Here is a 27665-nt window from a genome sequence, read left to right on the forward strand (position 1 = left end):
CAATTTCCAGAGGAACTGCCAAACTGATTTCCAGAGTGGTTGTACCAGCTTGCAATCTCACCAACAATGAATGAGTGTTCCTCTTTCTCCACAACCTCTCCAGCATCTGCTGTCACCTGAGTTTTTGATCCTAGCCATTATGCCTGGTATGAGTTGGAATCTCAGGGTTGTTTTGATTTGCATTTCCCTGATGAATAAGAATGTTGAATATTTCTTTTGGTGCTTCTTGACCATTCAAGTTTCTTCAGTTGATAATTATTTGTTTAGCACTATACCCCCTTTTTTAATATGGTTATTTCATTGTCTGGAGTCTAATTTCTTGAGTTCTTTGTATATATTGGATATTAGCCCTCTATTGAATGTAGGATTGATAAAGATCTTTTCCTAAGATACTCTTATGTTCTGGATTACTTAACACTCACAATGCTTAATGACACATACCAATACACATACACACATACCACATACATATTTCCAAAATCTTGAAATACAGTTCTTTGGTTAGGTAAGTTTGGCCCACTCTTCTGTGTAATTCTAGAATCCCATGGAAAGCCTTCCAACAACTCCAGCAATCTTTGCCTGTCAAGAAAATTTACATACATCCTGATGACAGCCTGTGCTTAATGGTTCTTGTGCTTCACTCTGCTGTACCACTCGGCTGTCAGCAAATTTGGATCCAAACACCACTCCTTATCTCACGTATGTGCTCACAAAGGAATAGCCACTCACAAAGGTTCTCAGGTAGAGCAATGGTTATGGAACGTAAAACACTCCTGTTTACTAATGCTTACAGACATGAGAACAACATAAACACACTACCTAAATTCACTTATCTTGGAAAATGGAGTAACCACTTGTATAAATGAGCTCATATTAGATCATAAAGATGTACAGAGTTGTCATTACATACATGGGTGAAACTGTTTATAAACAATAAAAACAAAATAACTAAAAGATATCACATTTTTAAATAAAACAAGATCCAGGAGGGAGCCATCTGCATTTAGAAGGGATCTGTGGCATGCTGGGATCAGGGCTCCTACAGCTGCATTAAACCAGAGCTTTAAAAGAATAGCTTACCTCAGTCTCAAAGGAAATTAAACTATATAAAATGTTTCGTAACTTTGTTGAAAGGTTAACTACTGCCATTTGGACCTCATGCTAACTATGCATCTTGTACCTTTGGCATACTTTCCATACTTGCGCCTATCTATGTCTCCTGGTGGCTGAACACTGGTGAGTTGAACCATTTATGTCTATGCAGATTGTAGGGAATTTGCTCCACTGTTTATTAGGGTAAGCTTTATAAATTGATTTTAACACAAAATCATCTGTTTTTGAGAAGTCTAGTTTTCCTTCACATAAAGAAACTAGAACTTAACATAAATAGATAAAATAATTAGAGAGTATCAAAAAAACTGTTTTCAAATGGGAAGGCAGCTAAAATTCAGATGTTCATGTAACTACCCATAAATATTGTATTCTTGTGCACAGTGGGTGCTGATTTGTTATTGATGGTTATATGGCTATGCAGTAATATAATGCCAACAATTGGGAAAGGAGAAATTTTTTAAAGTTTGTCATAATAGGGATTTCTAATGGTGACTAAGCCTATTAAAGTTATAAATATGCTCATCATCTCTCCTTCAATTTCTGATCATAATATGTAATCTGAGCAGCATAAAAGCTAAACTACCTCTTTCTGTCTTATTTCTTTGGTTAAAGGGGGGAAGAGGTCCTGAGATTTTGTGGCTTCTGGTCTTCACTGTGATATCCTTTTCTTTGAGCTGCAATTTACAGTAAACACAGGCAGTAACCACAGATTTCTAAGAGTCACTCTGGATCTCTGGATGGCAAACAAGGACACCTGAGAGGAGCCCTGACCCTCAGCACCACTTGCACGAGTCCTGCTTCTGACCCATAGCAGCTTAAAACCTGATGATTTATCAGAACACCAGAGTCCTTCCTACTTTTTCTATCATTAGCAACATCACTTTCTAGTGTACTTGCAAAACTAAATACCATAGAATTGTTCTTCTTTTGCACAGGGTGATTGCACACACCTGCAGTTCCCATTGCTCTTAAGACTGAGACAGGAGAAGACTAAGTCCAAGACCAACCTGATCAAATGAGAAAGAAGCTGAATCAAAATAAAAGGCTTTAAGGGGTCATGGATATAGCTTAGTAGTATGGTATTACTAACCTATCATTGAGAGGACCCATGGCCAATTTCTAGTACTTAAAACATATACATGTTTCAGCATAGTCACATGTACTGAGCAAAGAGTCATAATATTACATGTAATACCATTTTTAAAGTGATGAAAAGCAAGCAAATTAAGCAATGTTTTTGAGAAGATATAAACATGAAATGTAACTTTTTTTAATCAAACAAGAGTTCCACAAGACCCTTGGATCTATGTTTTTGTCCCACCCGGGCTCTCCTTCATCCTCTGAACTGTTTCAGGCAAAGCTTGAAGACTTAGTATATTCAAAGGAGAATATACTATCTTCATCTGCAAACTTTCCCTATATTCTCTTTTCTTTCTTCATCAAACCCAGGGCCACATCCAAACTCTTTTCATGGTCTTGATTGGTTTATTCTGTGTAAACTCTCCCTTGGTGTTTTATATTTGTCCCAGGACTTCCACCCATGAGAGCATGTGTGGAAGTCAGAGGTCAATGTCAGATTCTTCCTTCCTCAATCTCCACCTTATTTATTTTTTATTTTTGAAGCAGAGTCTTTAAGTGAATGCAGAGTTTACTCTTTTGGTCAGCACCACACAGTGCTGGGGTTACAGACACACATGATGTTAAGATAGTATAACCTGCCATATTGCAAAGTTCCCTCTACTGGAGTCAGCATTCCTTCCAAGACTGACTCATGCTCTTGTGAATAGCCTTCTCTCTCTCAAGACTACAGCTACCTAAAACATCCACTGTGTAAATATGCATGGATATTCCATGTAAGCACCATAGAATACACAGATGATACTACTTTAAAAAGTAGAAGTTATAAATATTATTTTCTAAGGCTAATTTTATCTATATTATATTTTTAAAAGTTGATTCCATAGCATAGTCAAAAAGGTATTTGAATTTATTTCCTTCTGTTATTTTAACTTTTGCTATTTTACCTTTCTCTATGTGATCCAGAATTGTTTTGTTAATGATCTGAGGTAAAACTCCTCCTCAGTTTTCCCCATATAATTAATGAATTTTCTCAACATCATAATTGAATGAGGCCTCACCTTCCCTATTTACCTCAGTGTCATACCTATCACATGATAGCTGATCATGTATGTGCACTGGTTTGCTGGCTCGTTCTTTGCTCTATGGTGCCCTTCATCTGTATGTGCATAACAGCACCCTGTGTAAGGCTTGTAACAGGTTCACTTTTTAGGGAACAGGGATGCTTGGCTTTTCTTCATGCTTGTACTTATGAATTTCTTTGATTTTTTTTTTTACTCTCATTTCTTCAAAGGCATTAACCTGGATTTCTTCATCGTGGTGAAGAACTTTCATCTGTCTAACTGTTGCTTCTTTAAGGAATTTGTCAGCACCAACACTGGCCATTGTTTGTCTTTAGTGTTCATCATGATATGTCTAGGTCCTCTCTCCATCCCACCCAGTCACTCTCTCTGTCTCTCTGTTTCTGTCTCTGCCTTTCTCTCTCTCCTCTCTCCTCTCTCTCTCTCTCTCTCTCTCTCTCTCTCTCTCTCTCTCTCTCTCTCTCTCTCTCTCTCTTTCTCTTGTTTCCTTCCCCATCATTTTCTCACCCTGATCTTATCTATCATCTATAAATCTACCTATCAATCAATATACTAGCTACACCTATGTCAACTTGACACAAGCTAGGGTCACTTTGGAAGAAAGAACCTCAATGAAGAAAATGTTGCCTGTGGACAAACTGGCAATGAATTTTTGTGATTGATTATTGATGTGGGAATGTCAAACTTATGGTAGCCTGTGCCAACTCTGAGATGGTCATCCTAGGAACTGAATGAAAACAGGCTAAGCAAGCCATGAGGAATAAGACAGTAAGCACTTGTACTGGCTAGTTTTGTGTGCCAACTTTGACACAGGCCAGAGTTATCACAGAGAAGGGAGTTTCAGTTGGGGAAGTGCCTCCATGAGATCCAGCTATGGAGCATTTTCTCAGTTAGTGATCAAGGGTAGGGCCCCTTGTAGGTAGTCCCATCCCTGGGCTGGAAGTCTTGGATTCTATAAGAGAGCAGGCTGAGCAAGCCAGAGCAAGCAAGCCAGCAAGGAACATCTCTCCATGGCCTCTGCATCAGCTCCTGCTTCCTGATCTGCTTGAGTTCCAGTCCTGACTTCCTCTGGTGATCAACAGCAATGTGGAAGTAAGCTAAATAAACCCTTTCCTCCTCAACTTGCTTCTTGGTCATGATGTTTGTGCAGGAATAGAAATCCTGACTAAGACAGCACTACTTCTCAATGGCCTCTACATAGGTTCTTGCCCTGTTAGAGTTCCTGCCCTGACTCCCTTCAGTAATGGACTGTGATGTAGAACTGTAAACTAAAACAAACCCCTTATTCTTCAAGTTGTTTTGAGTCTTTGTGTTTTAATTCATTAATTGGAGCCTTAAGTCAATAATTCAGTGATACAGATATCTATTATACTGACTAATTTATCTGTCTCACTTCACTGATCCATCATGTATCATAAATGCCCATGTATTTGTGAAAAATATCTATAGACCTATGAAATACATGAATATAATATATCATAATATTATTCTACACTTCTAGGGTCTTACTAAAAGCCTCTAAAACACATATAAACACAAGAAACCCTACAGATAAGATTGCAGAAAACCGCAACCAATCAAACTACAGAGCTGTGAAGTTCAGTTTCAAATTTATCAACAATGCGACTTCTGATCAGAGATCATAGATAAAGAGAGGGTGGAAAAATTGTAAAGTGCAGAGGTACATACAGTTTGCTATGAGATTGTGTCTCCTACTAAACTCAGAATCTACACCCATAAATGTCTCACCAACATAACTCCTAAACATAAGCTGAACAAAAAATAGCAGCAATAAGCATGCTGAAGTGGACTGGTAGAAGCTATGGAGGCCTCAACCATGCACTAAAAACCATGTTCAACTAAGAAATGCTAAAAAGAGGGGTTGTGGATTTAGCTCAGTGATGGAGTACTTGCCTGACAAGTGCAAGGCCCTAGGTTCAGTCTTCAGCTTTGAAAAAAAAAAAAAAAGAAAGAAAGAAAGAAATGTTAAAATGGGAGAATGAGTCTTCTTCTCAAGAATAAAAGGAAGACTTTAGAAAAGGAAAAGAAAGAAACTGGCATGGTGGGTCATGGCTATAACATCAGAACACAAGCGGGGAGCATCACAAGTGCTCCAGTCCAGCCTGGACTGGAACGAGATGTCTCCAAATTGTTCATTCCGTCAATCAGTTAATAAAGTTATGTTGCGTAAAAGAAGTACAAACCATAAAAGAAATCAGATTGGACAATATGATTTCTTTCATGTGTGATTCTATAAATAAGCCCTGTTTTTATATATTGAGAGAAAGCAGAGCACCATTGCATCAGGCAAGGAGAGAAAGGGAAGAAGAGGCTTGGGCACTAAAGAATATGGAGGAACATTTCAGGGAACAGAAATACCACGTGTCTTGATGACATAGTGTATATGGAAATGTATATATGTATGCATGTACATACACCCATATGTATATATACATATGTGTGAAATATATGTGTATACACACATACATATATATGTGCATATATATGTATATATATATGCACATATATAGAGAGAGAGAGAGAGAAAGAGAGAGAAAGAGAGAGAGAGAGAGAAAGAGAGAGAGAGAAAGAGAGAGAGAGAGAGAGGTGCCTTTTGCTTGGGTGTAGCTTATTACATGTTACACTAAACTAAATTTGATTTTTCAAAGACTCTTGGTAACAATTATACTGGAAATTTAAGGGTTATTTTCTGTGTTCACTGTGGGTGTGTGTATCACTGAACATTTATCTGACCACAAAAAACAGATGTAATGATTCTCTCTACCTCATGCTAATCCTTTTTAACACCATATCTCCTCCAGATTGTAAGAATGAAATTAGTAAGATATAAATTGCAACCTATTACTCTGTAACCTAATTCTTTCAGTGGTTTTCTGTGGGGTAACATTAAATCTGGACTTTTTACTGTAACTGTCAAAGTCCTATGCCTTTTGTTCCTGCCTGCCTCCCTTCCTAGGCCACCTGCTGCATGCTGTGTTGGCAGGAATTCCAGCCTATCTCACTTCACTGTCAATCTTGATGCCTTCCAGGGCTCCTGGCTTATTCACCTGCTCCCCTGCTCACAGTGCTGCTTCTCTGGCCTTATATGCCCACTCGCTGGTGTTTGCCCCTCCCACTTTCCCATCACATGGTGTTTGTCCCCTCCCACTTTCCTGTCACATTGTCTTGCTTATGTTTTGCAGAACATTTAACAGGTTTTGAGATTATACAGACTATATATTTTCTTATTCTTGGTCAGTGCCTCCTAATAGAGTGCTTACTTTATGAAGACTTTCCATCTTATATCATACACCATTGCCCTATGTGGCCAAGGATAATGCTGATATAGGTATCCTGATGAAGGACAAGGCCTTGCTGGTTACAGAGCCAGGGTATAGTCTAAAGGGAAAAGCAACAGGAATTTAGGCTTGCATTCCTCGGAAGCAGCAAAGTCAACGAGACTGTTCATACAGTCAAAAGAAACACACGAAATAAAAACCAGTCTCACTGAGAAACAACAGGTTTTAACTTGCCCAAAGATCAGAACAGGTGCTTTTCGAGAGCCCTGTGGGGACTTTAAACTGAAAAGTGGAAACGAGAGCTTGCTGTGTGAGTGATGTAAGTCCTCCTGCTAGAGGATTAAAGAATATCTGACTTTGAATTCTTGCTAACACCCCATGTTCTATAGAAATAGGTCAACCTGTAAAACACTAGTGCCCGAGAGACCAAAGAAGCCACCAATCACTCTTTTTGTTGCTTGGGCTACGATGTGACTAATTTCAGGGTGACATCAAAGTTCTTTCCATAAAGGTCACAGAACAGAGAAAAGAGGACAGAAAACCTGAGAAAGCCGGAGGCTGGAGAGTACAGCTGCAGAGCAGCGGCTTTGAACATGACAAGCAGTTACCTGATGAACTCTTGGAGCTTTAGTTGCTAATACAAGACCTGCACAAACTAATCTAGACAATATTCTAGCATGGGTGTTTTAGGAATGGTGTGGAACACAGGACTCCACTCCTGGAAGAGGCTAGTTACTGGTTGGAGAGAGAAAGTCAATTTTCTTAAGAGGTGGTGCCTCTAGTACATTTCTCATGTTACAGTGGACAGCAAACAGCACACTCACTAAATGTAAACAAGCTTAGTTAGACTCAGTAGGGTTTGTGTGTGTGTTTGTGTGTTCTCTAACAATATGCTGTGAGGCTTAGATCTGATTAGGGGGAGGGACTCAGAATGAGTTGGAGTGAGGAGTGGAATTAAGTCAAAATAATGCATTCATGTATGAAGGACAAAAGTAAAATCACTCATTTGAAAAAAAACTTTTAAGAAGTGAAATTAATTTAAGTTGGCAAATGCAAGCCATTTCTAGAAAAAAAAATGGTTACCTGTTCTTATAAAATACTTCACCAGTGTGTGGCCCATGCATTTGGTGCCCTCAGTGGTGAATTGTGGGGAGCAGATCTGAAATGCAGGTGAATAAATCTGCTCAGTTTTTCTCCTCATATCCGCTCTTCAACACTGGTCATGTATTTGTTTGTTTGTTTATTTATTCAGTGTGTGTGTTTGTGTGTGTGTGTGTGTATGCAGTTCTGTATGTGTTCAAGTGTGTTGGTGTGTGTGTGTGTGTGTGTGTGTGTGTGTGTGTGTGTGTGTGTGTGCAGGCATAGGTAAGTGTATGTGTACATGCATGAACACAAGAGATCAACTTCCAAATACTGTTCACCTTGATTTTTTAGAAAAACTCTTGCTGCAGCTTGAAGCTTGCTAACTTGACTAGACTAGTTACCCGGAAAGCTCAAGGATGCTCTGGCTCCTCCTCCCCAGCACAAGCTCACATAATCATACCCAGACATTTTTATGGAGGCTGGGAACTGAACTCTGGTCCTCATACTTGCTCAGCAAGCACTTTGCCAACTGAACAATATCTCTGGGCCCCAGTTCTATGTTTTTGCTTTTCTTTTATGACAGCCCTATCAAATGCAAGTATCATAGTAGATGTGCTTTTGAGCTGCATCTGGCTTAGGCAATTTTTTACATGAGTAAGCTATCTTGAATCTATGGCATTCAGCTTCAGGCTTCCTAGACTGGAGGCTAACTAGATCCTTCTAGTGACAGCTTTGACATACCAGTATCTTCTACTGTTGATGAGAATATGTTATGATGTAATTCATGCCAAGATTATCTGGGGAAAGAGAATTTTTCCTTTTTTTTTTGGTTTTTTTTTTTCGAGACAGGGTTTCTCTGTGTAGCCCTGGCTGTCCTGGCACTCACTCTGTAGACCAGGCTGGCCTCGAACTCAGAAATCCGCCAAAGAAGGTACTTGGTTTAAATTTAGTTCTTGTTTCAATGTAAAATATAATTGGGCTGCTCAGAAGCAGTTTTCTTTTAAAATGATTTACAAAATAGTAATAATTTTAAAAATTACATCTGACAGCCTAGAATCTCCAAGTGTAGCCTGTGTGCACCTACCTCTGCTAGCACAGGCTCGGGTCGTAAGAGAACATAATTTATAGTGTCCCACTCTGAGAGAAGTATTCTAAGAAAATTGCACATTGAAGAACTCACATGTCATTTTATCATGTTGTCTTTCCTTGTGACTTGTGGCTCAGCAGGGTGTCTTGGTTTTCAGTTTTCTGTCTTCAAATTTCTTCCTTTTTGAAACAAAAATAACAACAATATCATCAACTAGACCCCCCAGAGCTCCCAGGGACTAAGCCATCAACAAATATGTACACATAGCTCCAGCTGCATATGTAGCAGAGGATGGCCTTTTCAGGCATCAATGGGAGGAGAGCTCCTTGGTCCAATGAAGGCCTGATAGATGCCCCAGTGTAGGGGAACGGAGGGCAGGGAGGTGGGAGTGGGTGGGTAAGTGGAGAAACACACTCATAAAAGCAGGGGGAAGGGGAATGTGATAGGGTGTTTCCAGGAGGGAGGGAAAACGGCAAAGGAGATAACATTTGAAATAAAGAACATGTACAATAAAAAAATTCATTAAAGAAAAGTCTTCAAAATGGCCTGTGGTCAGCCCTTTCAATTCTAGGCTGTTACAGAGATTAAGAGAACATCAGTCAGTGACAACTCAGTGGGTGACAGACCAGATATGTTCCTTGTACCCAATGTTATGTTTGGAAGGTGGTGGCACACTCCTTTAATCCCAGTACTTGGGAGGCAGAGGCAGGCAGATTCCTGTGTTCGGGGCCAGCCTGGACTACAGAGTGAGTTCCAGGACAGTCAGGGCTACACAGAGAAACCCTGTCTTGAAAAACCAAAAAAAAAAAAAAAAAAAAAAAAAACAAAAAAAACAAAAACAAAAAACAAAACAAAAAAAACTTTTCTCATTCTTTAGGTGGTTTTAGAAGGGTTTAAGGCAACGTAGTGCCTTAAAGGCAAAGAGGTCTCATTTAGCATCTCCAGAGTCCAGAGTTGTCTTGATGCTCATGGTGTTTGAATGAATTTGACAGTTGAATGTCTCACAGTTGATGCCTCCTACTTCTAACTGCAGCAAAGTGGCCCAGTGTGTCTCTCTATTCTTTTTCACTGTGTGTGCATGTGTGTGCATGTATGTGTGTGTGCATGTGTGTGTGCATGTGTGTGCGTGTGTGTGCATATGTGTGTGTGCATGTGTGTGCATGTGTGTGTTCATGTGTGTGTGTATGTGTGCATGTGTGTATGTGCATGTGTGTGCGTGTGTGTGCATATGTGTGTGTGCATGTGTGTGTGCATGTGTGTGTGATGTGTGTGTGCATGTGTGTGCATGTGTGTGCATATGTGTGTGCATGTGTGTACATGTGTGTGTGTGTGTGCATGTGTGTGTGTGTGTGCATGTGTGTGTGTGTAGGTTAAAGGACAACTTTTAGGAGTTTGATTTCCTTTTCTACCATTGTTGAACTTTGGTCATTGTGTTGTTTGGCAAACACTCTTACCTGGTGACCCACGCCAAGAACATCACCCAGCCCCAATTTTTCTAAATAATTAATCAGGCTCTATGCTTCATTCTCTATACTATGATTGGCCTCATCCACTTCCAGTATTCAAGATCTTCATGAAGGCTGGCTCCACTGATCTCTGAATGCATATTAGTGTCTAATTCTGACATTTTTTTCTCCTGCTTAGATCTCTGCTTCAAGGAAATGAGTTTGTAATCCCAAAAGTTATCAAATGAGAGAATTTATTCTTCTCAAGCTACAGAGTGGATCTTGAAAAACCTCTTCCGTTAGTTAGGATGAAAGCTAGTATTAGGGCATTGACAGAAACATTCTAAAACTCCTGATGAGTTAGGGGGTGAATCACAAGGAAGACACTAAGTGAGAACAACAGAAACAACACAAACGTAGTAGTAAAGAAGGGAAGTCACTATACACACACACACACACACACACACACACATACACACATACACACAATATAAACACAAACTCTCAGAAACTTAATCACTTAGAGCTCAAACTCTGGTAAAATATTTTTTGCAATTTTTTTTCCTTTTACATCTCTCTGTATGTCCTCCTCATTCTTCCATTAATTCACTCACTGTTTTCTTAACTTATTTAAGTGGAAGAAATGGGTTGTTGACTGATTTCAGAATTCTAGCCTAATTCTGGGACAGAAATGCTAGGTAGTATGGCTTGGGTCAAGTCATCACCTTCCTCAATTCTTAAGGCAGCATGAAATAGGGTAAAACACACTATACTGTTTGATGACTTCCATGACAACCATGTGGCATGAATATTTGAGATAAGAAATAAAATCCAGAGAAAGTCTCATTTGCTGAGTCTTAGAGGAAGCAGAGTAAATGGTGGAGAGGATGAGTCTCTTCTGTGTAATCGCAACACTGTGGGTTTCCATGCAAATATTTCTCAGCAGCATCTCAATGGCACCCAAACCCCATTAAAATATCTGTACAAAAAAGGTTTCAGTGACTTGTAGTGCTAGTAAGCTCTCTGCTACTGTGAGAAAACATCCAGGAATATCAACTTTAAAATAAAAAAGTTAATTTTAGCTCAAGGCACCAGAGATTTTGGTCCACAGTTGTCTGGCTCTGGCTATTGCTGTTTCTGGGCTGCTGTAGTGAACAAGTGCAAAGGTGTGGTGGAGCAATCAGTGGTGGGAAAGAAAGGAGAGAGGATAAATACCCCCTCTGAGGGCACCCTCCAGTGACCTGCCTGCTACAACAGTCCCCACCTCCCAACATCCCATTAAGTTATAAACAGCTGGGTTAAGACATCTGTCAGACATCATCAACTCTAATCAGTTGGTAAAAATCTTACCTGTGCACAGGAAGATAAGCCCTCAACACACGCGCATTTGGGGGACACTGATGATGTCCTTGAATTTGTCCTATGTAGCATCTTTCTGTCAATCAGAGTTTGGCGCATCAACTGCACTTGGTGCCATAAACATGAGTAGTTAGGTTTTAAAGTTCCTTCAGAAGATGGAGAAGTAAGTTGGCATAGGTCACCTGCTACCATAAATAAGAGGGAAAGAGTAAAAACAAATAAACATCTTTCCTTTCACAGTTGTTTACACCTTGAAGGGAACAGCAGGTGTTTAGTCTGAAACAAAGCCTGTAAAATTTGCATAGGAACACACATGGTCATCAATAAGCTTGGCTCTATGTATATTTAGTCCTCCAGAATGAGAAATTGCCTACTTTATCTGCCAGGAATCCTCAGACTCACTGACTAAGATACAGAGTGTGGTGAAAAGGCTCTCCCGCCACAAATACATCTAGGTGGTGGTTTAGGTTTTAGGAATCAACAAATGCCATCTCTGGAATTGCCCCATAGCTGGCACAGCATAGCTCTACTCTCACAGCAAAGGATTTGTGAGATGACATTGTTGACCCCACCAACAGGAGCTCCATGAGCCCAGCTCTGTGCTAAGCACTTTACAAACCTTGTATTTTATACAAGCCCATCAATAACTTGTTATTAATTAGTTGTAATTAATAAGTTGAATGTTGCATCAGTTATTTTATCATCACTGGTACAAAAATACTAAACAGAAATAGCCTAAGGGGAGAAGGGTTTATTATGGCTCACAGTTTCAAGGGATTTCAGTCTGTGATAGTATAAAACACAGTAGATAGGCTCAGTGTGCAGTAGTGGGAGCTTAGAGCACACTCATTACATCTTACAGAAAAGAAAGTAAATACTAGAAGTAAGGTTGAGTTGTGTACCTCAAAGGTCTGCTTTAGTAGACACCAGGCAGTCTCCATGTCCAAAAGTTTTTATAACCTCTCAGAACCATGCCACCAGCTTAAGCATTCAAACACTTGATCCATTGGGGTGCAGTTTATGTTGTAATAAATGTGTTTATATTCCAGATAAGAAAACTAGTTAAGGATCAGAGAAGCTAAAACTGGTCCAGAGTTCTTCATCAAGTAATCAGGGGAGATGAGAAACTTGACCTTCAGCTGCAAACTGTCTGACTCCAAAGTCCAGTTGGAACTTAGTATACATTCAAAATAAAGTTTAAAATGCTGCTTGCTCAGACCCTTAATCCTAAAGGCATGGAGTGCCAGATACACAATAGGTAATGGAGTATTATTCAAATAAAAAAGATTGTACTGATAAATCATCTTTATAAGACAAAGCTATAAGTAAATGAACCACAGCTCTTTTGACAGTAAATCAAAGTATATCTTTTTCATGTGTAGACCTTTTTGTTAGTATACATCATGAGATTTTTAAAATGTTTCATGACAACTCAGCCAACCTGTAAGTAGGGACTTTGATTTCACATGCAAATTTTTATTGTATTCTTGTGACATTAAGTGACTCAAACTAACATAAAGAGAAGCACCAGTTTATTCACTAAGAGAACTAAAAAGCCAGTCTTTGGGAAGGTGTGGGACTAGAGTAGGTTATGCAGTCAAAGGGAATTGTTCCCTTGAATAAAGTTCCTCGAACCACAGCAAGCATATTTCAAAATAAGAGCAATCTCAGTAAATGGCTGTAAAATGGCTACTTAGTAGCACATATAGTAGTAAACTATAGAGTAAAAGATGCCAGTATCTACTAGCTGTATATTAGGTTTGATATGTTATATTAGATCATTTAATTTATTTTTTCATCTCTGGAAGTTTGGATCATGCTCAAAGACATGGCAATTGAGTGTCAGGGTGGTATACTCCTTGAGATTTTGAAAATAGTGAAGGATTTAAACCTAATCAAATTCCAGTCTTCTGAATAAAACCTGGTAGATTTGTCTAAGAATACCCTCCTCCTCAAAAAGAAAAGGCCTGGTCTGCTCTTGACATGCTTTAATCTGGAGCTAAAGATGGCTTCCAATAACATTCATCTCAACCTCTTAACCTGCATTGTATTTGTCTTATCCCTTAAAAAGCCTAGTGAAACTAAGTATTTCTGGAAACATATCTCTCAACTAATGGCAAAGAAAGATGGTGAAATACCCTGCTTTGGCCATCTATCTTTTTCTCTCCCTGTAGTGTATTTGCTCCTATTTGTTTATTAACATTCATTCATTAGTGATTCTAGAACTGTGGTTTCACTCTTAGAAAATGTCTTCCCATTCACAGGCAATATATTTATAATTTATAAATAAATTATAAATATTAAAATAATATAATATTATTAATAATATATATTAGTATATAAATATTAATATATGATAATATAATTATATATTATTAATATATAAACATTATATATGTAAATATATAATATTATATAATATATAAAATATATTATAATAATAGAATAATATATAAATATTAAAATTTATTATAATATAATGTGCTTTTCGGAGTGTGTCCATTGCTTCCCTTTATTCCCTCTCTGCTTTTGTTCCATGTTTGTAAAGTAAAAACATGTGAAATATCCATTCCATGGTCACTTCAAATATACCAAATAATATGCTAACTCTTTTGTGGTCTCAGATTTATCCCAGTAAGAAGTTTAAACTTAATTAAACTGAATAAACATCTTCCTAGAATACTATTTAAATAATGAGTATATCACATTTGCCAACAAATAACACATTCTTGGTAATTCTTAGAGATGCCCATACACTCATATAAATATATGTTTGTGCTGAAGGATAGAGTCTGCAAATGAATAAAGCACTGGTTTTTTTTTTTGTTTTTTTTTTTTTTTTTTTTAGTTTAGGTGTTCACACTTCTCAGCCAAATTATAAATATATTGCCTGAGTGTTCTTTCTCTTAGAACTTACTCTCATGCGAGCTGGTAGACTAATCCTGAATGCTTTGTTACAGTTAACGTTCCTTTGCTTGGAGCTGTGTGAGCCTAGGAACATTTCACAGGCCATCATTAGTCACCTGGGACATTTCCTGTTAGTTCCCTAATCTCAAACCCTGGCTCAGCTGTTACAGCAGAAGGAAGTGGGTGGCATAATCGAAGCAGTTATAAGTGAGTTAAGTTGGTAGACATAAAATTAAAATTAAAAACAAATCACAAAATCCCAGGATAAACAGCCTCTAAACTATTTTTTCCATGAAGTTCCCCAAAAGGATGGAGGTAGCAGAAAGAACAGCATATGGCAGAGACAGCCTGCTTAGAGGACAGCAGACTGTGCCCAGCAGGCAGAGCTTGCAGTCTACAGTCTGGTGAAATTCTAGCTATGTATTTGTTCAGCAATTCAAGCCCAGCATTCTGGGACCAAAGGAATGGTTGCCTTGAATGGAGCGAACAGCAGCCAAGAAGTCAGAAATATGACTCAAAAAATATGCTAACTACATCTTGGACAATATTTGAAAGTATGAACTAGAAAACTAGCTTGGAGTGAGGGTGGGGTAGGGAGGTACATTTCAACAACTGAATGAGATTTAAAGACTTTGGTTTCATGTCATTGAGGAAAATGATTAAGAAAGACTAAGATAAACATCTGCAAGATGTTAAGCTTTTCATGATGTGGTAATCCCACTTACATTCTCTTCTGTTAAGATTAGAGTCTTTGAAAGCAGAACATATGGTGACTGTTCTGTGCCACTGCATTTCCCAGCATCCACAAACACTCCCAGGTCTGGCCAGTCAAATAAAATATCTTTGCATTGTATTACTATTAGTATACAGATTACATTTCTCTTTGAACCTACTAGTCACATATCCATCTTTGTGATTAACACAAAAGCTGGAATCCTATGTGGAAGATAAACAAACAGAATTCTGTCAGAGAGCCATAAATGAGAATCTGTAAGCCTTAAGCATTAGACCCATAGTCAGGGTTAGCACTGGGATTTAGAATTAAGACTCATAGATCAAAAGCCAGAAACCTCCAAAAGATGGAATGTTGTAAGTTTCTTGCAAACTCCAAAGAAACAGACTAGCAAAAGGCCCAATACAATAGGTAGAAAGGCTAAATAACGGAAATCGAAGAACATAGTTCCTGAAAGCACTCATGCATGCATCCTCCACATGCAGTTTGTGTTTGGTAACATGGAAGTAAACTTAGAACACAAAGAAAATTAGAAAAAAAAACACTTTTAAAAAGAACACACACACACACACACACCACAGTTAAAACAGCAATATTTGTATAGAAGTCTATACATGATTTAATTCAGCCACTTTAAGAATGACCCACTGTGAATGTTATACCCATTCACAATAGAATTGTCCCATCTGTCCTCTACATTTGTAAGAGTAGGCTCCATTTCTTTGGTAATGGGACTTTGTGACTAGGTTTCTCTCTTTGTGTCCTTTCCATTTTTTGTGGTGGAGGTTTCATGGGAAATGGTTTCTTTAATCTCACAGTTCCATGTTACTGTACATCTTTGTAGGGAAGTCAAGCTTTATAGGGAACTTGAAGCTGCTGGTCAGTCACATCCACAGACAAAAGCAGGGAGAGAAGGAATGCATGTGTGCCTAGTACTCAGCTAGCTTTCTCCTGACGCTCCACAGGCCCATCTTATCTGAACAATCTTTCACTGAGTCTCTCTTCTCAGGTAGTTCTCCGGTGCATCAAATTGAAAGTTAAACCCAACCTTTACAGTTCTCATGTGGTCAGTCCAACTTGTGCATGTAGTTGGATTCAGGAAAGGGGGCTTGTTCACCCTCTCTTCCCACAAACCTCATCCTTAGATTCTTCACTATTTATTCTAAGAGATTAATGCACTGTCTCACTTCCAAATAATGCTCAGGATGAAAATATAAAATTGGTTAGGAAAGAAAATAGAAAATGCACATTAATATGTGAAGAGCTGGAAAGTAATTTTTATTTTATCCCACAAAGAAAGTAGTTTGAGTGGAGATATTATTGGGAAAGAGAGCCAGAGTGAAAATTGAAAATGTGTCAGGTGTATTTTATCATGTAATTATTTTATTCTGGCAGATTCCATCCTTGAGGCCCAGTGGGAAAGTATAAATACCACTGGAGGCATGATTCATCCTAAATTTCATTGTCCTGATTTCATTGAAAATTTTCACAGACATGCATTTTTAACCAAGATGTAATTAGCCAATACTATTTTCCCCATCCTACATGTGTCATCACTTGAATAGAGCTACACTTACTTTAGAAGCCTCGCATTGTACTAACAATGAGAATTCCTTTCTCAGGTGGGAACCATTGAGTATCTGGGAAAAGTGTGAAGGCACCTCCTCAGGCTGACATTTCAAAGATTTTCTTCAGCAAACATACATGTGTATCTGTCATGTAGAACACTCCAGTTACCATCGATGATAAGTTCCTTGTGGCTAATAAGGTTTACCATATTACTTTAGTCCATATACGCCAAGTGTCCCCTTTCAACCTGCTGACTCCAACAGTCTTCAGTACAAGGAGGACTGAAACAACTCTCGGGTTCGCTGTGTAATTGGCTTCCTGGGCAGCACGCTATGCTTTATGTTTTATATTAACATAGAGAGAACCATTGGGAAATGGAATGTATAGATTTCTCACATCAAACCAACCATCTTGTTTAACAGATTGGCTCAGAAGGGAAATTCTCAGAGTGTATCCTAAATGCCTTATGAAGTCTGTTCTTGTGCTACCTTACCATGAGAGTGTACAGACTAACCAGGGACCATCATAGCTTGATCAGAAGCAGTTCTCTGAGGGTTAGGGAATCAGTTGAACAGTTATTTTAAGTGCTACATTTTTCATTAGATGGCTCAAGCTGCTTAACTCTCAAATCAGTGATTTGAGAGTTAGCTTCTCAAGCTTGAAATCATTAAAACTCATGGATCATTGCTGAGTAATTGCTACGAAGGTTTTTTTTTTTAATGTAACTGTGTATATTTCTATCCTTTATTCTATAATCACATGAACCACAATTTTTAGAACACTTTCTAAAACCACCCTCTTTTCCAAAGTTTTCAAATAAGAATAAAGAAGGCCTCTGAACTTTCTTTTAGATTGAAATTTCATATTTCTTACAATTGAATTTAGAGACATGCAAGCTTGACTTAATTTGTGCCTAGTTTCATGGTATGACTAATGCTATTTGTACCTATGGACAATTGAACCTATCTTTTTTCTTTCTTTTTTTCTCTTCTTTCTTTTTTGTTTCTTTTTCTTTTTTGAGACAGGGTCTCACTATGTAGCTCTGGCTGTCTTAGAACTATGCAGACCAGGTATCCACCTACCTCTGCCTCCTGAGTGCTGGAATTTAAGGCATGTGCCATGATGCCCAACTTTTGTCTTTCTTTTAAATGGGAAATAAATAATAGAGTTGAGACAAATTGCACTGCAAAGTGAAGTCATTTCATTATATGAAGCCCTTCATTTGGTATTATGCAGACAACCATGGTTCTGTGGTATAGAATGCCAACCCTTTGTCCAGAAGGGTGATTTGGTGGGAATCTGCATATAAAAAGAATACGGCTGATGTGTAAAGGGCTCTACATGTATTGATTTCAAGTTGACAAAGCCCAAGTTAATGCTAAGGTAACTGTGACTCTGCTCAGCTGCTGGTATGAAATGCCATAATGCCCCATTCCCCACATTAACCAAAACTTTAGTTTGTAGTTGACATATCAGAAAATATAATTGACACTTATAGACATGATCCTCTCTTAATGCAGACAGTAAGCTTAGCAAATGTGACAATGTAAGGATATTTTTCCAACTTCAATTCTATGTGAGAATCTTTTGTGAATGAGGAAGCTGATGTGATGATCAGCAGCCCCACAGTACAGATGCTCCTCTCTCTCTCTCTCTCTCTCTCTCTCTCTCTCTCTCTCTCTCTCTCTCTCTCTCTCTCTCTCTCTCTCTCTCTCTCTCTCTCTCTCTCTCTCTCTCTCTGCCTACTGCCTATGTATCAGGATATGAGGCTCTCTCTCTCTCTGGAGAAAGAGGAGAACTGAACATAATCTCTCTGTCACCTGTGACAGTAATGCAGAGTACTGAGGGCAGAGGGAGGCACGGGACAGAAGGGCCTCACAAAGCTTCCACTGTCTAAATGAAGGATTTCTACTGATGTCATTTTACTACCTATTTGCTTAGGTCTCTCAGAGAGAAAAGTGGATCAGAGATGAAAAGTATACTCTTCAGTTGACTATATGGCTCTATTATATGGCAATCAGTTATTCTTTTACTAATGTGTATTGTAACAATGTCAGTTATGAGGGGTTTTTTTTTTTTGTGAAAGTGCTCATTTATATTCTTATCTAAAATACCACCAGTACTGTTTACATTGCTGTAATGGTGAAGATGATGAACTATGGAATAATTGATTTGCTAAATAAAGAACTTTATTCCTTCCCTCTGAAGATATCTTGAGTCAGCTAAAAGAAGAACGGTCAACATGTTTTTTCCCACTTAGCTGTAAAAAACTTCCCTGCCAGCCCATACTGGTGTCTATAAGATTGCAGGGCTGAGAGTACATGTGCAGATTCATATATTGGCGCATAAATTCTGGTCTGTGCACCAAGGACACAGTGCTAGTAAAGTTCTACCATCCTTGGCCATTGACCTCTGTATAGTTTAGAATGGGTGGTCCACCCAATGGTCCCATGAAGATGTGCTTCCTTCAATTTCATAGTAGTCAAGTCCTTGATAGTTCAGTTTCATGATGGAATATGAGAGTAAAGGGATGTTACTAACAATGCCTCTGTACTCCTGATAAACTACTCAGATAACCTCTAAAAAAAATAGAATCAACAACCTTCCATGGTGGCTTTGTCCTCAACAATTCCTGCCCTGACACTATCAGTCATAATTCAGGGGATGCACTAAACTGTGTGTGAGCAAAATAGAGGAAGGAAACCGGAAAGAATCCTTTTTCAGGAAAAGAATTGTAAACATTTTTAAAATCATTTTTAAGTTAGCAATTCAAAATGATGAGTTTTATTGTGATATATCCATACATTTATATTTTGTTTATATTTTCTCGGTCCAAGGAAATTCTAATTGAATAATTGAAGAGTTGTGTAAATGTCATTATTAGGGAGTTTTCTATGCCCCCCACTTTGCTCCCAAATAACTACACAGAATTTCTATGTCCTCTCTAACCCATTTTAGCTCCAGAAGAAAGACAGACCTGTATTTTTATTATTAACAAACTGCAGGCACTAATAGCTGGTCAGATTCTGATCTATTCTAACCTGATTAGGCTGCTGCTACTCAGTCAATGGTCCTTTACCTGCCTCTGAGTCTTGCTGTGGCTCATGCTGGTACATGTGTGTCCTCATGGCTGCCCTATCATCAAGATCTCATGGCAGATCCTCCTGGTCCATCCGCATGGTTTTTCCACACCTTTTTGTCCTGGTGGTCCTTCTCTATTCTCTGAGACCCCTGGTCTGGGATTGAAAGTCTCACCCTATCTCTTCTGCCCAGTTAATTATCTGATCAGCTCTTTTTTTAACCAATCAGAGGTGATGGAAAACAATATTTACATAACATAGATACCACAGGTGCTTGGCAATGCCTTCATCTGGACTACAGCCAGACGTCTGGGCATAGGATTCAGCGTCTGAATACACAGTGCACAAAACCATCTCCCAACAAAGTTGAAGAACTTCAGGATAATATGAGTTAAGTGGCCTGTGTCAAGTATGAACATTTCTACTTTCCTGGCTTCTTCAGGCATTCCAGCTACACAGTCAAATCTGAAGACTCTATGCTATGATGCACATATGTAGTTAGTGTTCAGTTATGGTAATGGCTCTCTGTAGCCTCTTGACTATCTTCCTCTTGACTTCTTACTATTTCTCGAAGTCTCCTCTATAGTGATAGTTGTGGTGGACATGGATTCCTTTAGCCTGTTAATACCACGGGAAGTTTTCCTTTCTCCTTAAAACCTGGCAGGTCGTTCTGCTGAGTTAAATAGTCTGGATTGGCATAAATATGGATTCATTACTGGTGAACCATCTCTTCAGCCCCCTAAAGGTATCATTTTTTTTTAACTGACTGCTCCACTTCTTCATGTCCTGATTTTCTGTCTTCTGTGTGACTTAGTCTGCTCATGAGACTTCCCTGAATTTTTCATTTCCATGTTCAGCTAGCTTGTGCTTTTCAGTCCCTTTGCTGAATTCAGACTCACTTTTCAAGTTCTGACTCACTTTCATTGCTTGATTCATTCAATGCTTGGTTTGTGTTTTCTTGGACTTCACTTAAACATTCAGATGTTTATTCATTTCCTCTATAAGCTTCTTGAATTCATTGAACACATTTTTAGTTGTTCTTATAAATTCCGTCTCCAGACTCATCTTGATAGTTATTGTTAGAGAAAATTCTTATAGGATTAATAGTCTTTGGACAGACATATTGTCTTGGGCATTCATATTTCTTGTATTTTAGTGCTAGGACTTAAGTATCTAGAGTGAAATTGTTGGTGCATGTTTGGTCTCAGTTTCTGGTTCACCTGTGTTGAGTGGGAGTTTAGCTCTGTATTTCTGTTAACCTATCTTTGCTGATTTCAAGTCAAATAGGAGGTATTTAAAACTCACTCTCTCAGACACTTATGAGGAGACTGGGGTCACTTCAATTTAGTGGCTACTGGGGGACATTCTCTGGAGTGAAGACAGTTGTGATGCTTGAGTCAAGTATCAAGACAGTCTGCCAGGTGGGCTCAAAGAGATGACTCTGTGGCTGCTTGCTGGAGCAAAATATTAAGGCAGGTGACATAGAGGGTGAGGCCAAAGAGGACTTAACCACCAGCACCCAAGATGGCTGCTAGCTGCTTGAACTGGTTCCAGACTATCAGGGAATCAGGGTACAGAGAAACTGGAGGAGGTTGCTAAGGGGACATACTGACAAATATTATGGATGCAGTTCATTGCTTGGCATGAGCCTAGAAAGAAGTAAGAAGCCACACAGGTGATGGGGCAGGAATGGAGGTACAAGGACTTCCCAAGAGAATCCTCCTGCTGCTGGAGCTGGAGATAAATCTATATTACATCTGACATCCATTTTTTCATATCTGATTTGTGACATTTTTACATTCCCAATCTTTACAACTCTCTTTCATTTGTTTCTTTGTTGTTTGTTTCTTTTTGTCTGAATACCCATTAATGATAGCTAGAAGACCTTCCTGTTTTCTAGAAGATGTAAAGTCTACTGTAGAAAGATCTTCAAGTTGCCCAAACCTTTCAGTCTCCTGGAGAAAGGTCATGGTGTTAATAAGTAATTTTTCCATCCTGAGATTGAATTCACATTTTTCCTGGGGAAAGCATTCAGAGTTCTAGAAAGATCTAAAACCTCCAAAAGGTATAACCAATGTTGAGTGACTGTGTACCATACATTTTATGTGGGGCATAAGGGACCTGCTTTAGAGCAACCATCAATTCCTTTAATTTCATGTGTAGCATTTGGACTTTCTGCCTGGTAAACTCATTTTTTCCAGTAAGAAATACATGGAATGTTTTGGAGAAGTAGGAGTCAGAAAGCTAATTGTCCTAGTTTGCTCTCTATTGCTATGATAAAACCCATGACCAAAACTAGCTTGCAGAAGAGAAAGTTTATGTGTATTATACTATGGCATCACAGCCCATCAAGAGAAGTCATGACAAGAGCTAAAGGCAGGAACCTGGAGGTAGGAACTGAAGCAGAGACCATGAATAAACAGGCTTACTGGCTTGCTTTTCATTTTACTATATTGTTACCATTCTTATATACCACAGGATTATGGGCTCTGAGGTGGCATTACCTACTATGGCTTGGTACCTTCCACTTCAGCCATTTATCAAGAAAATGCATGAGAGACTTACCTACTGTCCAGTCAAATGAAGTTATTTTTTTTCACTTGAGGTACTGTCTTTGCAGATGACTCTAGTTTATGATACATTGATAAAACTAACCAGTATACGAGGCTTCTGACAAAGAGCCTTCTATTAACTTAATGGATAGCACAGGCAAGCTATTTCATCTCCCTGAACTCTCTGTCATTTCTTTTTCTGCTTTTTATTTTTTCTTTGAGAATTTCATGCTTGCATGCAATGTATTTTGAGCATCACTTTCTCCTATCCAGTTCTTCCGGAATCTCCCACCATCTTTTCCCTCTTCTGACTTCATGTTCTTGGTTATCTTTTAAGTATATAACCTGCTGAGTCAAATTAGTGCTGCCTGTATGCACACAGGTGTGGGATCATCCATAGAAACATAGGCAACTTATGGAAGGACTGTATACACACCTCTTAAAAAAACCTGACTCTCCCTCCCTCACCCAGAAACCTTCAGGAACCAGCGGCTAGCTCTTCAGCTACAGATGAGGCCCTATAAGGCACTCCTATATTGGTGCTTAAGTGGACTTGGTTGACTTCGTATGGACCCAGGTCCAAAAGACTGAGTTGTTGTATCCCACCCACTACTAACTGAAAGAAATTGATCTGCTAGAGTTAGCATGCTGGAGTCTGATTTGTTACAGACATATTCTCAAGTTCTCAAGGTATTCATTACCAAGTAGATATGGAATCCATTGTTGCCAAAGCTCTAGAGCCCAATTTAGCTATAAATTCCTGAGTTTTATAAATTTCCTGAGGCTAGATAAACATGAAGTGTTACCAGAATGAATTTAATATGGTATTCTTTTAAACATAAGTGATTAATATCATATGTAAATGCTACAGCATTTTCTCTGTCCAATCACATTAGGGCAGTGACAGGCCTGAGATTGGACAGGAATAGAGAGGTGGAGCTAGAGTTGGAGGAGGAAAAAGGTCAGAGGACCAGGAGGAGAGTTGTCATCATGAAGACAGACAATGAGGACAAGTCTGACCCCATGAGATTATACAGCCAAACAAAGGTTTTTCCAGAATAGATTAATTGGATTAGAATATTGTCTTCATTACTTGGTTCAGAAATTATTGTATTGGCATCATGTAAATTTTGGTTTTGTTATCATATAAATCTGATTGAATATTAAGGCCATGAGTCATGATTTCCTTACCAGGTCTTAGGCGCTATTTAGATGAATGATTGTGGGAGTGTATAAAGAGTTGCATGTGAGCGAGTTGTTTTTAATAGCTGGGAGAGTGAGCAAGATGTTTTTAATAGCTGGAAGAGAATAATAAGAGCCCACCAGGATGTAGTGACGCCGGTCAATATCAGCTCAAAAACGTGGCCCGGCAGGAAATATAGTCTGCGGGGTGGATTCATTTTTTTTTTAAATTCCCACAACATGTAAATACATTTATTCAAAGTGTCTGTAAGTGATAATTATTAACTATAAACACACACACATGTATATATGTATGTATGTACATAAGAATGTGTTTGCCTCCTGTACCAGCTAACCTGCTAATCAGTGGCTCCCTTGCAAAAACCTTTAAGAAAAGCATTATATTGTCTAGTACTTTCTTTCCCATCTAGAAATAGGGAGATTTTAAAGTACTTACCTTATGTAATCACAATGAGAATAAATGGGCATAATCCTGACTTATCAAGGTGCTAGAAAAATGCTGAACTCTTACCTAACAAATGAAGAATGACAGTAACCATAATGCTAGCTGTGATATTTTGCCATCAAGTTTGCCCATGGTCAGCAGTATCAGAAGCACCCAGAAGTGATTACAAACTTTTGTTCTCAAGCCTGACCCAGACCTCCTGTATCATAACATATCTTTGTTGTGGGAAGTATTAAAAAATAAAAAGACGATATACCCAGCAGCTACTCTCTGCTCAGCAGTCTCGGCGCCTCCACGTCTAGCCCCATGCAACGACCAATCACAGTGCTCTTGCTGTGGGTTCTGCTCACATTCCCAGCCATACACCCACTGTGGTCAATGGTCCCAAATCCCAGTAATCCGGTGAAATCAAAACTCTAGAGGCTTAGAATTTGTAAGTCAGATTTGTATCAGTAAATTCTCACCACAAAGGATGAACTCAGAGCCAATTAATATTGAAATAAATTGCCCATCTAGGTAAGACAAATTTTCCTGTAATTATCCATCCCTTATAAGATATTCATAGCTATCTGGCTATTTAAAGCTACGTGGAATCCGGATTGTTTTGCTGTTCCTCCATCATCCTTTCTTTTCCCTCTGTACTCTTCCTCTCTGTCTCTGAAAACTCTTAGCTCCACCTCCCTTTTCCCTGTCCAATCATAGGCTTCTTGTATTAATATTTAAATTAATTAGGGGAAAATTCTACTACATATCTTCCATTGACATCCAATGGTGACTCAGACACAAGGATGAATGGGAGGTGCTAACAGAGAAAAATATACCTGAGACTCAGATTCATATTAACCTTAAGTCAAGATACTGGGCGTTGGGTGCCTACTCACATCCCTTGACTGTAAGCCACCATCTCTCTCATCTTTTGACAGACATATTATCTAACAAGGAGGTATCAAAACCTTCTGGATATCATTGTTTGTTCTCTAGATCATGCTGTAACTAATAGGATCTTTGAAGCACATTTTCATGTCTACCACAATATCAAGAGCACCATAATTTTGTCTTGTTTTTCACATTTTTAATTATTCAGCTGTCTTATTTGTCACTGTTTGGGGAATTATTGCAAACTTATTTCTAAAATGCTTCTGATTAATGCATATTTAGGCAACTAAACAGATGCAGAATGGTCTGACTGCTTTCATAAAATTAAACATTGATGAAACATGTATTTGCACAGCAATTATGATGCCATGTGTGCATAAATAATAGCAGATATTCTTTTCTAATCATCTCAGGGGGGAAATGATGAATGGGAGACAGATTTACCAAACACTTCTGTCCCACCATGTGAATGATTTTCAAGTGTATTTGTTCATGTGAATAAAATTATGTTAATTTATAGCATCTATTGCTGCATAAAAAATATAAGAAGTTATAATTCTTTTTTAAATAAGAATATGGGTAGTATTAAAGCATGTTTTGGAAATATGCCAAAATTTTCAGACCTTTTATAAATTATAGAAAATACATATTTTACTTACCTTCTACATTCTGCTCTAATAAGTCATGCTACGATACATCTTTGCAACTCTAAGATTGAAATCTATCTTATGGTTAATAGCATGCCTCAATTTTATTGGCAATTTTTTTTTTGTGAGTGATAGGAGCTTTTGTTTTTCCAACACAATGTTTGTATTAACTATTTGGGAATCTCACCTAAGGCACCCTAGTCACACTGCAGTCATCCTAGGTCCTCAGCTCCCCGATCCTGGGGACTCTCTGCCCTTGCATACAAAAAAGGAGAAAGAAATAGAAAAAAAAACCTAACAACAACAACAACAAAAACACACAAGTCCAGTTTGCATTGCCCATACTGAAGCGTAATGAAACTCCTAGAAGCCATCTCCTTAAAGAAAACAAATTCAGTAGTCTGGGACTGTGATCCCTAGGGCATTTTCCTAGCAAGAAGATGGCAGTGCATGAGACAAAGGAGATAGAAAAGGCCTCTCATCTCTTACCAGCAGTCAGGCAAGAAGGAAGGTTGATGGATAGCAGTGAAATTAAATCAAAGAGGATTTCACAGACAACAGCTTTCACAGAGCTAAAAGAAAGCAAGAGAACTCTCCTTGAGATAAGGAAAGACCAATAGGAAGATAGCAAACTCAAGGAGCCAGTGAAGTACCAAGACAAAAGGAAAGCAACAGCTCACTGTGATGAAGGTTGACCCCAACCAGTGGTGTCCCATGGGAGACATTCAACTTGATGTGTGTCTCATGGTGAATTTTCAACTTGATATTGTATGTAATGTAGATTTCAGTGTTATGTCCTGTGATAGACTGTAGACCTTCCCTTCCTGTTATGAGTACACAATGCTAAGCAGAGGTCCTAGAGGGTAGGGCCCTTTAGAAGCATCTTTTAGAAGACATATTTCTCCTCCATGAAAACATATGTCGTGAAATATATATTCCATTGAAGAGGCTTAAAGGTTTAAACATTCTGTTTGTTCTTTCAGGTAATATCAAGATTATCGAACAAATCTACAGTCTCACAGGTACAGTTTTCATTTGTTTTACACTCTTATTTTTATTTTTGCTTTGCTATATTGCCAAGGCTAACCTAGATGTTAACTACAGTCCTGCCTGTTTTCTTCTTATCACATTTTGATATCATAATTATTCTGGCTTCATAGGATGAATTTGGTAGTGTTCTTTCTTTTTCCATTTCATGGAGCATTTTACAGAATGCTGCTCCTTAAAGGTTTGATAGAATTCACTAGTGAGTCCAGTCTTTGTGTTTTCTTTGTAAGGAAGCAAATATAACTCTTCAAGCCTCATTTCTTGCTTATATTGTTTATATCTTGGAAGAGCATATTGTCTAGGAAATTATCCATTTCTTTTATATTTTTAATAATAATGTTTCTGAAGAATTATCTATCAATCCTTTGGATTTCATTTGAATTATTTATAATTTTATTAATTTGGGTTTTTTGTTTGACTTTGGTTTCTCTTTCTAAAGCCTGACATTTTTCTCTATCACTTCAAAATGCTAACGTTTTGCTTGATAGACTCTATGAATTGTTCTCTTGGGCTCCATTTCATCATTTTCCCTCACAATCTTTATTATTTCTTAATGCCAACTGCTTGTGCATTTGACTTGTGATGATGCCACAATAAAAAGTGAATCTACTTCTTGGAGTCATTTAAAACATAAGCAAGCCTGATCTGATCTGTTTGTTTCCCTCATGTGTCCCATCTGTATCCATCACATCAGCCACATGAATGGTACTGCTTCTTATTGTTGAACACCATTAAAGCATGGTATGGGAAAGAAATGAGGAATCTCTGTCAGAATTTTTTTTACCAGAGTTTTACAAGAGAAGTACTTTACTGACCCAAATAACAATTACAAATGCAAACAGATGTTACCCATCTGTATCCTCATGTTGCTTTCAAAGTCCATTGGTCTCAGCAATGGTATCAATGTTTGGGCCACTCCACATCAATGATATTATATTTAACCAACTCACACTGTCTCTCTCCCTCTCCCCTCTCTTCCCTGTACTCTCTCTCTCCCTACCCCTTCTCCTCTCTCTCCCTTTCCCTCTTCCCTCTCTACCTCCCCTACCCTCCCCTCCTCT

At 38.4% G+C, this 27665-nt stretch overlaps 1 protein-coding gene and 1 long non-coding RNA gene across 20 annotated transcripts in view; one reads left to right on the forward strand and one right to left on the reverse strand.

The window, feature by feature from the left end:
- Window positions 1–27665, forward strand: part of Kcnh8 (potassium voltage-gated channel subfamily H member 8) — a 413545-nt gene that overhangs the window by 333731 nt on the left and 52149 nt on the right. For all 19 annotated transcript variants that reach the window (XR_004112587.1, XR_004112585.1, XR_004112584.1 and 16 more), the window contains one exon: window positions 26541–26579. Coding sequence is in view for 3 of the 19 variants with exons in the window: in XM_031348795.1 (XP_031204655.1) it covers window positions 26541–26579 (39 nt within the window). In the remaining 16 variants the exon portion in view is untranslated. The remainder of the gene's footprint in view (window positions 1–26540; window positions 26580–27665) is intronic.
- The window catches only part of LOC116075546, a 47983-nt gene continuing 29182 nt past the window's right edge, over window positions 8865–27665 (reverse strand). Inside the window, exons 3-4 of the long non-coding RNA XR_004112590.1 lie at window positions 11537–11730; window positions 8865–8920 (exon numbers count right to left, since the gene is read on the reverse strand). This is a non-coding gene — a long non-coding RNA (uncharacterized LOC116075546). The remainder of the gene's footprint in view (window positions 8921–11536; window positions 11731–27665) is intronic.

The sequence above is a fragment of the Mastomys coucha genome, unplaced genomic scaffold (assembly GCF_008632895.1).
Source record: "Mastomys coucha isolate ucsf_1 unplaced genomic scaffold, UCSF_Mcou_1 pScaffold3, whole genome shotgun sequence".
Taxonomy (NCBI): Eukaryota; Metazoa; Chordata; class Mammalia; order Rodentia; family Muridae; genus Mastomys; species Mastomys coucha.